The sequence below is a fragment of the Ranitomeya imitator genome, chromosome 4 (genome assembly GCF_032444005.1).
Source record: "Ranitomeya imitator isolate aRanImi1 chromosome 4, aRanImi1.pri, whole genome shotgun sequence".
Taxonomy (NCBI): domain Eukaryota; kingdom Metazoa; phylum Chordata; class Amphibia; order Anura; family Dendrobatidae; genus Ranitomeya; species Ranitomeya imitator.
Genome location: NC_091285.1, coordinates 115,889,649 through 115,902,719, shown reverse-complemented (window position 1 = coordinate 115,902,719; position 13,071 = coordinate 115,889,649). Strand labels below are relative to the sequence as shown.

Here is a 13,071-nt window from a genome sequence, read left to right as displayed (position 1 = left end):
GTGTTCTTGCCGTTCAGCTCTGGTCAAAGTCCTATCGCACTGCATAGGCTCAGGTCCATGCTCAGATAATACCGCCAAATGGTGCACAGTTTAACGCGCACGCAAGCGTCGACCGATCTGAATGGCCAAAGACATAGACTCATTCAGACCAGCAGGCATAGGAAATCCCACCATGACATCCTTAAGGGCTTCAGAGAGACCTTTTCTGAAAATTGCTGCCAGCGCACATTCATTCCATTGAGTGAGCACAGACCACTTCCTAAACTTCTGACAATATATCTCTACCTCATCCTGACCCTGAGACAGAGCCAGCAAATTTTTCTCTGCCTGATCCACTGAATTAGGTTCATCATACAGCAATCCGAGCGCCAGAAAAAATGCATCAATATTACATAATGCAGGATCTCCTGGTGCAAGGGAAAATGCCCAGTCTTGAGGGTCGCCACGTAATAAAGAAATAATGATCTTAACTTGTTGAACTGGGTCACCAAAGGAGCGGGGTTTCAAAGCCAGAAACAGTTTACAATTATTCTTAAAACTCAGAAACTTAGCTCTATCTCCAGAAAACAAATCAGGAATAGGAATTCTTGGCTCTAACATAGAATTCTGAACCACAAAGTCTTGAATATTTTGTATTCTTGCAGTGAGATGATCCACACAAGAAGACAGATCTTTAATGTCCATCACTACACCTGTGTCCTGAACCACCCAAATGTCTAGGGGAAAAGAAAGACAAAACACAGTACAGAGGAAAAAAAAATGGTCTCAGAACTTCTCTTTTCCCTCTATTGAGAAGCATTAGTACTTTGGGCCTCCAGTACTGTTATGAACAGGTGATTCAGAACCACAATGGACCTAGTGGTTAAGAGCACACAAAGTGACCTGATAGTTACTAACATAGGACGAGCTCTGAGACGTGGGAACTCTGCTGACCGCAATCCCTAATCCTATCATACCACACTAGAGGTAGCCGTGGATTGCGCCTAACGCTCCCTATGCAAATCGGCACAGCCTGAGAAACTAACTAACCCTGAAGATAGAAAAATAAGCCTACCTTGCCTCAGAGAAATTCCCCAAAGGAAAAGGCAGCCCCCCATATATAATGACTGTGAGTTAAGATGAAAATACAAACACAGAGATGAAATAGATTTAGCAAAGTGAGGCCCGACTTACTGAATAGACCGAGGATAGGAAAGATAGCTTTGCGGTCAGCACAAAAACCTACAAACAACCACGCAGAGGGGCAAAAAGACCCTCTGCACCGACTTACGGTACGGAGGTGCTCCCTCTGCGTCTCAGAGCTTCCAGCAAGCAAGAAAAACCAATATAGCCAGCTGGACAGAAAATATAGCAAACAAAAGTAACACAAGCAAAACTTAGCTTATGCAGGGCAGACAGGCCACAAGAACGATCCAGGAGAAAGCAAGACCAATACTGGAACATTGACTGGAGGCCAGGAACAAAGAACTAGGTGGAGTTAAATAGAGCAGCACCTAACGACTTAACCTCGTCACCTGAGGAAGGAAACTCAGAAGCCGCAGCCCCACTCACATCCACCAGAGGAAGCTCATAGACAGAACCAGCCGAAGTACCACTCATGACCACAGGAAGGAGCTTGACCACAGAACTCACAACAACCTGCACCACCTGTGTGAACAGGTCCCTACCTGTTACTTCATACACCACACCATCCAGTCCTGTGTTCCTGCCTTTCCTGCCATTCCTGTGTTCCTGCCAGTCCAGTGTTCTTGCCATCCCTGCCAGTCCAGTGTTCCTGCCGTTCCTACCAGTCCAGTGTTCCTGCCGTGTCTCTGCCAGCCCTGTGTTTTCTGCCGTGTCTCTGCAAGCCCTGTGTTCTCTGCCGTGTCTCTGCCAACCCTGTGTCTCAGCCGTGCCAGCCTACTCGTCTGAGTTTCAGCCGTGCTCTTCTGCCATTCCTGCCTGATGTCCGCACCTGTCCTAGTGTTCCGGTTCTCCAAGTGGGATCAGCAGCCACAGCCAGACACCACCCTGGAGTAGCACCTGGCAGCTGCCTGCTGCAGAAGCCTGACCTCACCATCAGAGGCTCCAGTGAAAACCCAGGCAGCTGTCATAGTCACGCCCCTTCCAGGGTAGTCTGGTTTGTGGCACAGTGGGGCCACAAACCCCTCGATCTCACGCCTACCAGTCAGGGCGTGAGCGTGACAGCAAATAGCGTTAGATCTATTCTTCAAAAGCATTGGCCCATATGGATGATGGACATAGACATTAGGGATCAGCTTCTCCCCTGACCTCAAATAACTTACAGAAAGGGTAGATGTCTGGGGGATAGATGAGTTCACAGCCGTTACCAACCAAGACAAAAAAACTACTTTTTGACAAATCAGATTAAGGGTTGCTTCAAGTGTGGGAAGTGTAAAGCCTGCAATTCGATTCTACCTAGTAAAACTTTTTCCAGCAACGTCACAGGGACCACATATTCTATCCAACATTTTATCAACTGCAGCACGAAAGGGGTGGTGTACAAAGTAACATGTGACTGTGAGATGGAATATGTGGGCAAAACAAAAAGAGAGTTCCGCAGACGTATCTGTGAACACGTTCGAGACATAGTCAACAAAAGAGACACTCCAGTGGCTAACCATATGAACTTACATCACCAAGGGGATTTTAAGAAGATCAAGTTTGTTGGGATAGATAAGGCCGTCCCGCCTATTAGGGGAGGAGATTGGGATAAACTGATATTACAAAAGGAGAGCAGGTGGATCTTCAATCTAAGAACGACAAGACCTGATGGATTGAATGAACAATTATCGTATAGTTGTTTTCTATGATAAATATTGAGTTATGTATTTTTTCATCCCACATAGTATTCTTTCCTCTCTACACAGCCCCTACAGACCCACACAGCTTTTCTGTCTACAATAGGGTTTGATAGGGATAGTTATTGAGGGATAGCCGTCGTTGAGTGGGGGCGACATTTGCGCTGGTTCTATAGGGTGCCAACCTCCGCGTTAGTAAGGGTGCAGGAGTATAGAACATTAATAGTGTACAGAGTAGTTTTTTTCAATATGGGCAGTGGTATCTCTCACAGACTTTAATCCGAGCACATATGTATTTTGCGTATGTGTATTCAAAATATTTTATTTGTTAAATTAAAAATATATTTGTTACTCAGGTTCTGGAACTCACATCTTTAGTACTCAACATTACTATTTTGGTGTATATATGAAATCGGAGAAAGCTTGAATCATATCATCGGGAACAGGCAAGACAGAGCTGATAAAAAATATTTATCCTTTTTAATAAGGAAATTGCAGGGTGGAGCTGCTTATACTTGCCTTGTCTAAAGTGTTCATGTGCAGATATTCTTTTCTATAATGCACATTGTTTCAACTAGTAGTGTTACATTTCATTGAAACATCTGCATTTGGTTTTGATCACACTCTAATATAATCAGAAAATATAAATGGAATACTTATCCTGTTGAATGCATCAACTCTGGGCCTCTCAAAGGGATATTATGCGGTCTAGTGGTGCGCAGGCGCAATGAAGACTCTGTGTCACCATGGGGAAGTGTGCTCTCCATTTTCTGCACAGGCGCACAGCGTGCGTTCCAAGACATGGTGAGCGTGTGCCAGGGACGGGAAGTGCGTCACACACTATGTGATGTGGGCGTCTGATGCGCTTCCGGTCCATAGTGATTTAAGAGACACAAGCGGAGTACCATGACCAGACACCATATTACCACCACATAGTTACCTATAATACCACGTACAAGGGACAAATACCGCCACATGATGACCAGACCACTACAGTGACCGAATAATAGCAAACACAAGGAACAAATAGTGCCACACCAGGACCAGATCACATATTACCACAACATAGTGACCGAATACTACAATACTGATCATTAGTTAAAAAAACCCACAATACTAATATCACCATAAGTGCCATTATACACAGGAGATCTGTACTTCGTGTACAGTGTCAGTGTACAGGTAATACAGTGATCACCAGTGACATTATACACAGGAGCTTTGTATATAGTGTACAGTGTATAATGTCAGTGTACAGGTAACACACTGACTCACCGGTGACATCTCTAGTTGAAGTCCTTTGTCTTCGCTTTTCATCTTCATCCAGCACACTCCGCCATCTCTTCTTCCAGCTAGGACTCGTCTCTGTAGAAAATAAGTTATCAAGAGCACATTCCCCAATTTTTCATCAACCTCCACCCTACACCAGATGCATAAAATAAGCGACCATGTTGCCCTGCACAGTATCAGGAAATTTCCTCCCCAACTGAAAACAGTATCCTCAAAGATAGTAATTAGCCCCTACAGTAATAATATACCACATTCTGGACCCCACGTGTCCTCCCATTCTACCTCATGTCTCTCCATACTTCCCCATGTCTCTCCATATTGCCCTAAGTCATCCATAATAGTATAATGTACCCCATAGTCATATATAATAAAATGCACCCCCATAGCGGTATAATGCACCCCATAAGAGTATAATGCACCCGTAGTAAAATTCAGCAGCCCCTTAGTATAATGCACCCATAGTATAATGCAGCAGCCCCATTGTATAATGCAGCAGCCCCATAGGGATATAATGCACCACAATGCCCCATAGTATAATGCAGCAGTCCCATAGGGATTTAATGCACCCCATAGTATAATGCAGCAGCCCCATAGTATAATGCAGCAGCCCCATAGGAATATAATGCATCACATAGTATAATGCAGCAGCCTCATAGGGATTTAATGCACCCCATAGTAAAATGCAGCAGCCTCAGAGAGGATATAATACACCCCAATGCCCCACAGTATAATGCAGCAGCCTCATAGGGATATAATGCACCACAATGCCCCATAGTATAATGCAGCAACCCCATAATATAATGCAGCAGCCCTATAGTATAATGCAGCAGTCCCATAGGGATATAATGCACCCCATAATATAATGCTGCAGCCACATAGTATAATGCAGCAGTCCCATAGGGATATAATGCACCCCACAGTATAATGCAGCAGCCTCATAGGGATATAATGCGCCACAATGCCCCATAGTATAATGTAGCAGCCCCATAGTATAATGCTGCAGTCCCATACGGATATAATGCACCCCATAATATAATGCAACAGCCGCATAGTATAATGCAGCATCCCAATAGGGTTATAATGTACCCCATAGTAAAATGCAGCAGCCTCATAGGGATATAATGCACCCCTATGCCCCATAGTATAATGCAGCAGCCTCATAGAGATATAATGCACCCCAATGCCCCATAGTATAATGCAGCAGCCCCATAGGAATATAATGCACCCCACAGTATAATGCATCCCCCTTTCTCTCCTCCCCAATAGTAGTATAGTATGCCCCATACCGTGGCTTTTCAAAAAAAAATCCTTACCTGGCCGAGCTCCATCGCTATCCTCCTCTCCAATTCGGCTGAAGCGCGCAGCGTCGTTCTGGTGTATGACAGGGACGTCATACGTCGGCGACGTCCGCTCTGATGTCAGCTGCGGCCTGTGATATTCTGGCGGCTGTTAACTGTCACCATACGGGACGAATTTCCTGCACGGCAGCAGATTTTAACTGATCAGTAACTGAGCGGCAGTATGCTGCCGTTCGGGTCCAGTGAACAGAACAGAAGGGGACCTGCTCCAGGCCCCATCTGTTCATCGGGCCCCGTACGCCAGTAAGGGCAGTAATGCCCTGATGGCGGCCCAGGTTGGAACCATCTGCCGGACACTTCTGCATTGCAAGCACCTACTCTCAACATCAGTCTGGATTCAGTTGGACAATGCCACTGCGTGGAGCCTACCCACCGTGTCAGAGTTGCAAGGATTTTGGAGGTTTGTATTTTCCCAAGGGTAACGGAGATATTAGACCCCAAAAGTTGTTGTCCAATTTGTCCTGAGTACGCTGGTACCCCATATGTGGGGGGCAACCACCGTTTGGGTGCATGGCTGAGCTCGGAAGGGAAGGAGTGCGGTTTGGAATTCAGACGTTGATGGAATGGTCTGCAGGCGTCACATTGCATTTGCAGGGCACCTAATGTACCTAAACAGTAGAAACCCCCCACAAGTGACCCTCATATTGGAAACTAGACCCCCCAAAGGAACTTAGCTTGATGTGTTGTGAGAGCTTTTAACCCCCATAATTTTTTTTCACAAAAATTATTTTTTAGCCCCCAGTTTTGTATTTTCCCAAGGGTAACAGGAGAAACTGGACCACAAAAGTTGTCCAATTTGTACTGAGTACACTGATACCTCATATGTGGGGGGAACCGCCATTTGGGCGCATGGCAGAGCTCAGAAGGGAAGGAGCGCCATTTGGAATGCAGACTTAGATGGATTGGTCTGCAGGCGTCACATTGCATTTGCAGAGCCCCTAAACAGTAGAAACCCCCCACAAGTGACTCCATATTGGAAACTAGACCCTCCCAAGGAACTTATCTAGATGTGTTGTGAGAACTTTGAACCCCCAAGTGTTACACTACAGTTTATAACGCAGAGCCGTGAAAATAAAAAAAATCATTTTTTCCCACAAAAAGGGTTTTTAAGCCTCCCAAATTTTTATTTTCCCAAGATATTCAACTACAAAGTTGTTGTCCAATTTGTCCTGAGTACACTGATACCCCATATGTTGGGGTAAACCCCTGTTTGGGCGCACGGGAGAGCTCGGAAGGGAAAGAGCACTGTTTTACTTTTTCAATGCAGAATTGGCTGGAATTGAGATCGGACGCCATGTCGCGTTTGGAGAGCCCTTGATGTGCCTAAACAGTGGAAACCCCCAATTCTAACTGAAACCCTAATCCCAACCACACCCCTAACCCCAACCACACCCCTAACCCCAATCCCAACCTTAACCACACCCATAAATCCAACACACCCCTAACACTAATCCCAACCACAATCCTAACCACACCCCTAACCCGGATACACCCCTAACCCTAATCCCAACCGTAAATGTAATCCAAACAATAACCCTAACTTTAACCACAACCCTAACACTAAATTTAGCCCCAACCCTAACTGTAGCCCCAACCCTACCCTAGCCCCAACCCTAACTTTAGCCCTATCCCTAGTCTTAACCCTAGTCCCAACCATAGCCCCAACCCTAACCCTTGCCCTAACCCTTATGGGTAATGGAAATATATACATTTTTTAATTTTATTATTTTTCCCTAACTAAGGGGGTGATGAAGGGGGGGTTGATTTACTTTTATAGCTTTTTTTTAGCGGATTTTTATGATTGGCAGCCGTCACACACCTAAAAGATGCTTTTTATTGCAAAAAAATAGTTTTTGCGTCTCCACATTTTGAGAGCTATAATTTTTCCATTCTTTGGTTCACAGAGTTATTTGAGGTCTTGTTTTTTGTGGGATGAGTTGACATTTTCATTGGTACCATTTTTGGGCATGTGACATTTTTTGATCGCTTTTTATTCCGATTTTTGTAAGGCAGAATGACCAAAAACCAGCTATTCAAGAATTTCTTTTTTTTTTGGGGGGGGGGGGGGGGGTCGTTCATAATGTTACGCGTTTCGTAAAGTTGATAAAACATTTTTATTCTTCGGGTCAGTACGATTACAGCTATACCTCATTTATATAATTTTTTTATGTTTTGTTGCTTTTATACGATAAAAACAATTTTATATAAAAATAATTATTTTTGCATCGCTTTATTTTGAGGACTATAACTTTTTTATTTTGTTTCTGATGGTGCTGTATGGCGGCTCATTTTTTTGCGGGACAAGATGACATTTTCAGTGGTAGCATGGTTATTTATATCCGTATTTTTGATCTCATGTTATTCCACTTTTTGTTTGTCAGTATGATAATGAAGTGTTGTTTTTGCCTCTTCTTTTTTTTTACGGTGTTCACTGAAGGGGTTAACTAGTGGGACAGCTTTATAGGTCGGGTCGTTACGGACGCATTGATACTAAAAATGTGTACTTTTTTTTTATTTAGCTAAAGAAATGTTTTTATGGAAACAATATATTTTTTTTTCTTTATTTAGATTTTTTTTTTTTTTACACACCTGAATATTTTTTTTTTTTACTTTATAACATTTCCCCAGGGGGGAGCATCATGTTATAAGGTCAGATCGCTGTCTGACACTTTGCAGAGCGCTTCTCTGAGCAGGAGCTTGTAAGCCACCTCCCTGCAGAACCCGGAAGTAGCCCCGTGGCCATTTTGGATCCGGGGCCTGCAGGGAGATGGAGGTAGGAGACCCTCGGAGCAACGTGAGCACATCGCGTTGCTCCAAGGGTCTCAAGGAAGCATGCAGGGAGCCCCCTCCCTACGCGATGCTTCCCTATACCGCCAGAACACTGTGATCATGTTTGATCGTGGTGTTCCGGGGGTTAATGTGCCAGGGGCAGTCCGTGACCACTCCTGGCACATAGTGCCGGATGTCAGCTGCGATAGTTAGCTGACAGCCGGCCGTGATTGCCCGCGCTCCCCCTGAGAGCGCGGCCGATCGCATATGACATACTATCCCGTCAGTGGTCATACGGGCCCACCCCACCTCGACGGGATAGTACGTCATATGTCAGAAAGGGGTAAATATGTGCAAACTGGTCCATGATCCCTGGTATGCGGTAAATAGGTCTGGCACCATAGTAAAAGAAACATGCCCATATCATGATGCTTGCACCATCATGCTTCACTGTCTTCAGAGTGTACTGTGGCTTGAAAGCAAAGTTTGTGGGTCATCTGATGAACTGTATGTGGCCCTTGTACTCAAAAAGAACAATTTTACTTTCATCAGTCCACAAAATGTTTCTCCATTTCTCTTTACGCCAGTTGATGTGTTCTCTGGCAAATTGTATCTTCTTCAGTACTTGTCTTTTTTTTTTTTATAACCGAGGGACTTTGAGGAGACTTCTTGCTAAGAGATTAGATTCAATAAATGTTGCTGGAGAAAAGAGTGCAATAGTGTCTTATCCGAGATACAATTGATTAGAAAGATCAGATTCTACTCGCCAATTTGAGCCGAAAGACAGGCTTATAGATATATATCCTGCTGCAGCAGATCCACCAGTCCACTCGTGACCAACCACAGATAAAAAAGGAGGTAAAACGTGGATTTAAACTGCGCTGATGAATGATTTAAGGTCCACATATGTAGCCATTAAATCGTGGATTTATTCAACGCGTTTCAAAGTACAAGACTTCTTCATCAGAACACCACATCTGGTTAGTCATATTGGACTGCTATTATTTTGAACACTACTGTAAAAATAAAAAATTGGGGTCTAAAAGTTCATTTTTGAGGTAAACATGATTCTTAATTTTCACAACTCTACGCTATAAATTTCTGTAAAGCACCTGGGGTATCAAAGTGCTTACCACACTTCTAGATACATTTCTCGAGGGGTCTAGTTTTCAAAATGAGGTCACTTGTTGGGGGTTTCCACTGTTTAGTCACATCAAGGGCTCTCAAAATTAATTTTCACAACTCTACGCTATAAATTTCTGTAAAGCACCTGGGGTATAAAAGTGCTTACCACACTTCTAGATACATTTCTTGAGGGGTCTAGTTTTCAAAATGAGGTCACTTGTTGGGGGTTTCTACTGCTTAGTCACATCAAGGGCTCTCCAAATGCAACATGGCGTCCGCTCTTGAGTCCAGCCATTGTTGCGGTCAAAAAGTCACACTGTTCTACTTCCCTTCCGAAATCTGCCGTGAACCTGAACAGTTAATTTCTCCCAAATATAGGGTATCAGCATACACAGGGGAAATTGCACAACATATTTTAGGGTCTATTTTCTCCGGTTACCCTCATAAAAATAACAAGTTTGGGGCTAAAGTAAAATTTTTGTGAAAGAAATGAAATGTTAATTTTTTTCTTACATGTAGCTTTAGTTCCTGTGAATCACCTAAAGGATTAATAAGCTTCCTGAATGTGGTTTTAAGTTCTTTGAGGGGTGCAGTTTCTAGAATGGTGTTACTTTTGGGCACTGTCATATAGGCCCCTCAAACTCACTTCCAATGTGATGTGGCCCTAAAAAATTATTTTTTTAACCTTCGTCAGGCTGCATAATTTTACAGTGTTAACAGGCTGCAGAGGTACAATTGTTCCTTCATATATATTTTATTGAAATTTGGCCAATATATTCTGGACCAAAACTGCAGAGATGTTACAAAATTTCAGCCCTCTACGGCTTTTCGAAAAAAAAAATTATTGCAATTTTAAAACGGAATAGTTACAATTGTACCTACTCAGCCGGACGAAGGTTAAATTATGGTGGAAAGTGAGAAATTGTTGATCAACCTTTAACCCTTCTATCTATCCTTACAAAAAAAAAGTTTAAAAAATGATGCAGATGTAAAGTAGACATGTGTGAATCGTTATTTATTAACTATGTTGTGTAACATAACTTTCTGATTTAAGGGTATAAGAATTGAAAGTTTGAAAATCGATACATTTTTTTACATTTTCACCAAATTTCTGGTATTTTCCCAAATAAACGCGAGTTATATCAAACAAATTTTGCCACTAAAATGAAGTACAATATGTGACGAAAAACAATCTCAGAATCAGTGGTATCCGTTGAAGCGTTCCAGAGTTATTACCACATAAAATTACATTGGTCAGATGTAAAAAATGTGGCCTGGTCATTAAGGTCAAAATTGTGTGGTCACCAAGGGGTTAAATAAAGCAAGAATTTTTTTAAAAAAAATGTAAAAATAATACACATATTTGTATTGTTAGGTTCACAAATGACAAATGTCCAAGATGTCAAAATATACAGTAAATTAATCAGATTGGTAAAACTGCGTAACGAGAAGAAAAATCAAAACCCTAAAAATTGTTGTTGGTTTTTTTGGCCACTACAATATTGCAATAAGAGGTGATCAAAACATTGTATCTACCCCAAAATGCTATCAATAAAAATGTCAGCTAAGGATGCAAAAAAGCCATCACCCAGCCTCAGATTCTAAAAAAATGAAACCCTAGGGTCTCGGAAAACTTTGACAAATACAAAAACTTTTTTTCATGCAAATTGTGGAATTTTTTTTCTCACCACTTAAATTAAAAATAAACTATACATATTTGGTATTTTCATACTTGTACTAACCTGACTAATCATTGTGCCAAGTCAGTTTTACCATATAATAAGTATGGTAAATTTAACAAAAATTGTGGAATAGCATTTTTTTTTTTTTTGCAATTTCACTGCAGTTGGGGTTTTTTATGTTTTCAGTACACTTTGTAGTAAAATCCATGGTGCCATTCAAAATTGTACAACTCGTCCCACAAAAATACTAGCCGTCATGTGGCTATATTGAAGGAAAAATAAAAAAGTTATGTCTCTTGGAAGAAAGTAGGGAAAAAACTGAAAATGGCCATGGAGTGAAGTGGTTAAAAAGCAACTTCAATTACCAGAAATTTATTTATTTATTTTTGGCTTGAAATGAGGAAAATCGGTAACTAACCCAAGTGTGTTTTATTTTCTTTTGGATTACAGCAGGATAGTAAAATTAGATTGCCAAATATCTTTTCTTCTTTTTCGAAGGTGCTGACTCCTGAGGAGTTAGAAGCTGCACAGAAAGCTGTTGCTTTTGGGTGCATCAAATATGCAGACTTGTCCCACAACAGAATGAATGACTATATCTTCTCATTTGACAAAATGTTGGACGATCGAGGGAACACAGCTGCCTACTTGCTGTATGCTTTTACAAGGATAAGGTACAGGAACAATTCACCTTTTGTATACATGTACATTTCACTGTAATAATGTGTCTGCAGCCAAAGATCTTAAATGTGTTTTTATTATCACTCTATTGACAGACTGAGTCTGCAAGTTACCTGCAATTCCCTATATACAGTTAGTGCCAGAAATATTTGGACAGTGACACAAGTTTTGTTATTTTAGCTGTTTACAAAAACATGTTCAGAAATACAATTATATATATAATATGGGCTGAAAGTGCACACTCCCAGCTGCAATATGATAGTTTCCACATCCAAATCGGAGAAAGGGTTTAGGAATCATAGCGTCCTCTTTTTCAAGGGACCAAAAGTAATTGGACAATGGACTCTAAGGGCTGCAATTAACTCTGAAGGCGTCTCCCTCGTTAACCTGTAATCAATGAAGTAGTTAAAAGGTCAGGGGTGGATTCCAGGTGTGTGGTTTTGCATTTGGAAGCTGTTGCTGTGAGCAGACAACATGCGGTCAAAGGAACTCTCAATTGAGGTGAAGCAGAACATCCTGAGGCTGAAAAAAAGAAAACTCCATCAGAGAGATAGCAGGCATGCTTGGAGTAGCAAAATCAACAGTTGGGTACATTCTGAGAAAAAAGGAATTGACTGGTGAGCTTGGGAACTCAAAAAGGCCTGGGCGTCCACGGATGACAACAGTGGTGGATGATCGCCGCATACTTAATTTGGTGAAGAAGAACCCGTTCACAACATCAACTGAAGTCCAGAACACTCTCAGTGAAGTAGGTGTATCTGTCTCTAAGTCAACAGAAAAGAGAAGACTCCATGACAGTAAATACAAAGGGTTCACATCTAGATGCAAACCATTCATCAATACCAAAAATAGACAGGCCAGAGTTAAATTTGCAGAAAAACACCTCAAGAAGCCAGCTCAGTTCTGGAAAAGTATTCTATGGACAGATGAGACAAAGATCAACCTGTACCAGAATGATGGGAAGAAAAAAGTTTGGAGAAGAAAGGGAACGGCACATGATCCAAGGCACACCACATCCTCTGTAAAACATGGTGGAGGCAACGTGATGGCATGGGCATGCATGGCTTTCAATGGCACTGGGTCACTTGTGTTTATTGATGACATAAGAGCAGACAAGAGTAGCCGGATGAATTCTGAAGTGTACCGGGATATACTTTCAGCCCAGATTCAGCCAAATGCTGCAAAGTTGATTGGACGGCGCTTCATAGTACAGATGGACAATGACCCCAAGCATACAGCCAAAGCTACCCAGGAGTTCATGAGTGCCAAAAAGTGGAACATTCTGCAATGGCCAAGTCAATCTCCAGATCTAAACCCAATTGAGCATGCATTTCACTTGCTCAAATCCAGACATAAGACGGAAAGACC

General features: G+C 42.2%; 1 protein-coding gene across 3 annotated transcripts in view; it reads left to right on the top strand.

Moving 5' to 3' along the window:
* The window catches only part of RARS1 (arginyl-tRNA synthetase 1), a 630,854-nt gene that overhangs the window by 539,887 nt on the left and 77,896 nt on the right, over positions 1 to 13,071 (top strand). For all 3 annotated transcript variants that reach the window (XM_069763904.1, XM_069763903.1, XM_069763902.1), the window contains one exon: positions 11,524 to 11,696. In XM_069763904.1, coding sequence (XP_069620005.1) covers positions 11,524 to 11,696 — 173 coding nt within the window. The remainder of the gene's footprint in view (positions 1 to 11,523; positions 11,697 to 13,071) is intronic.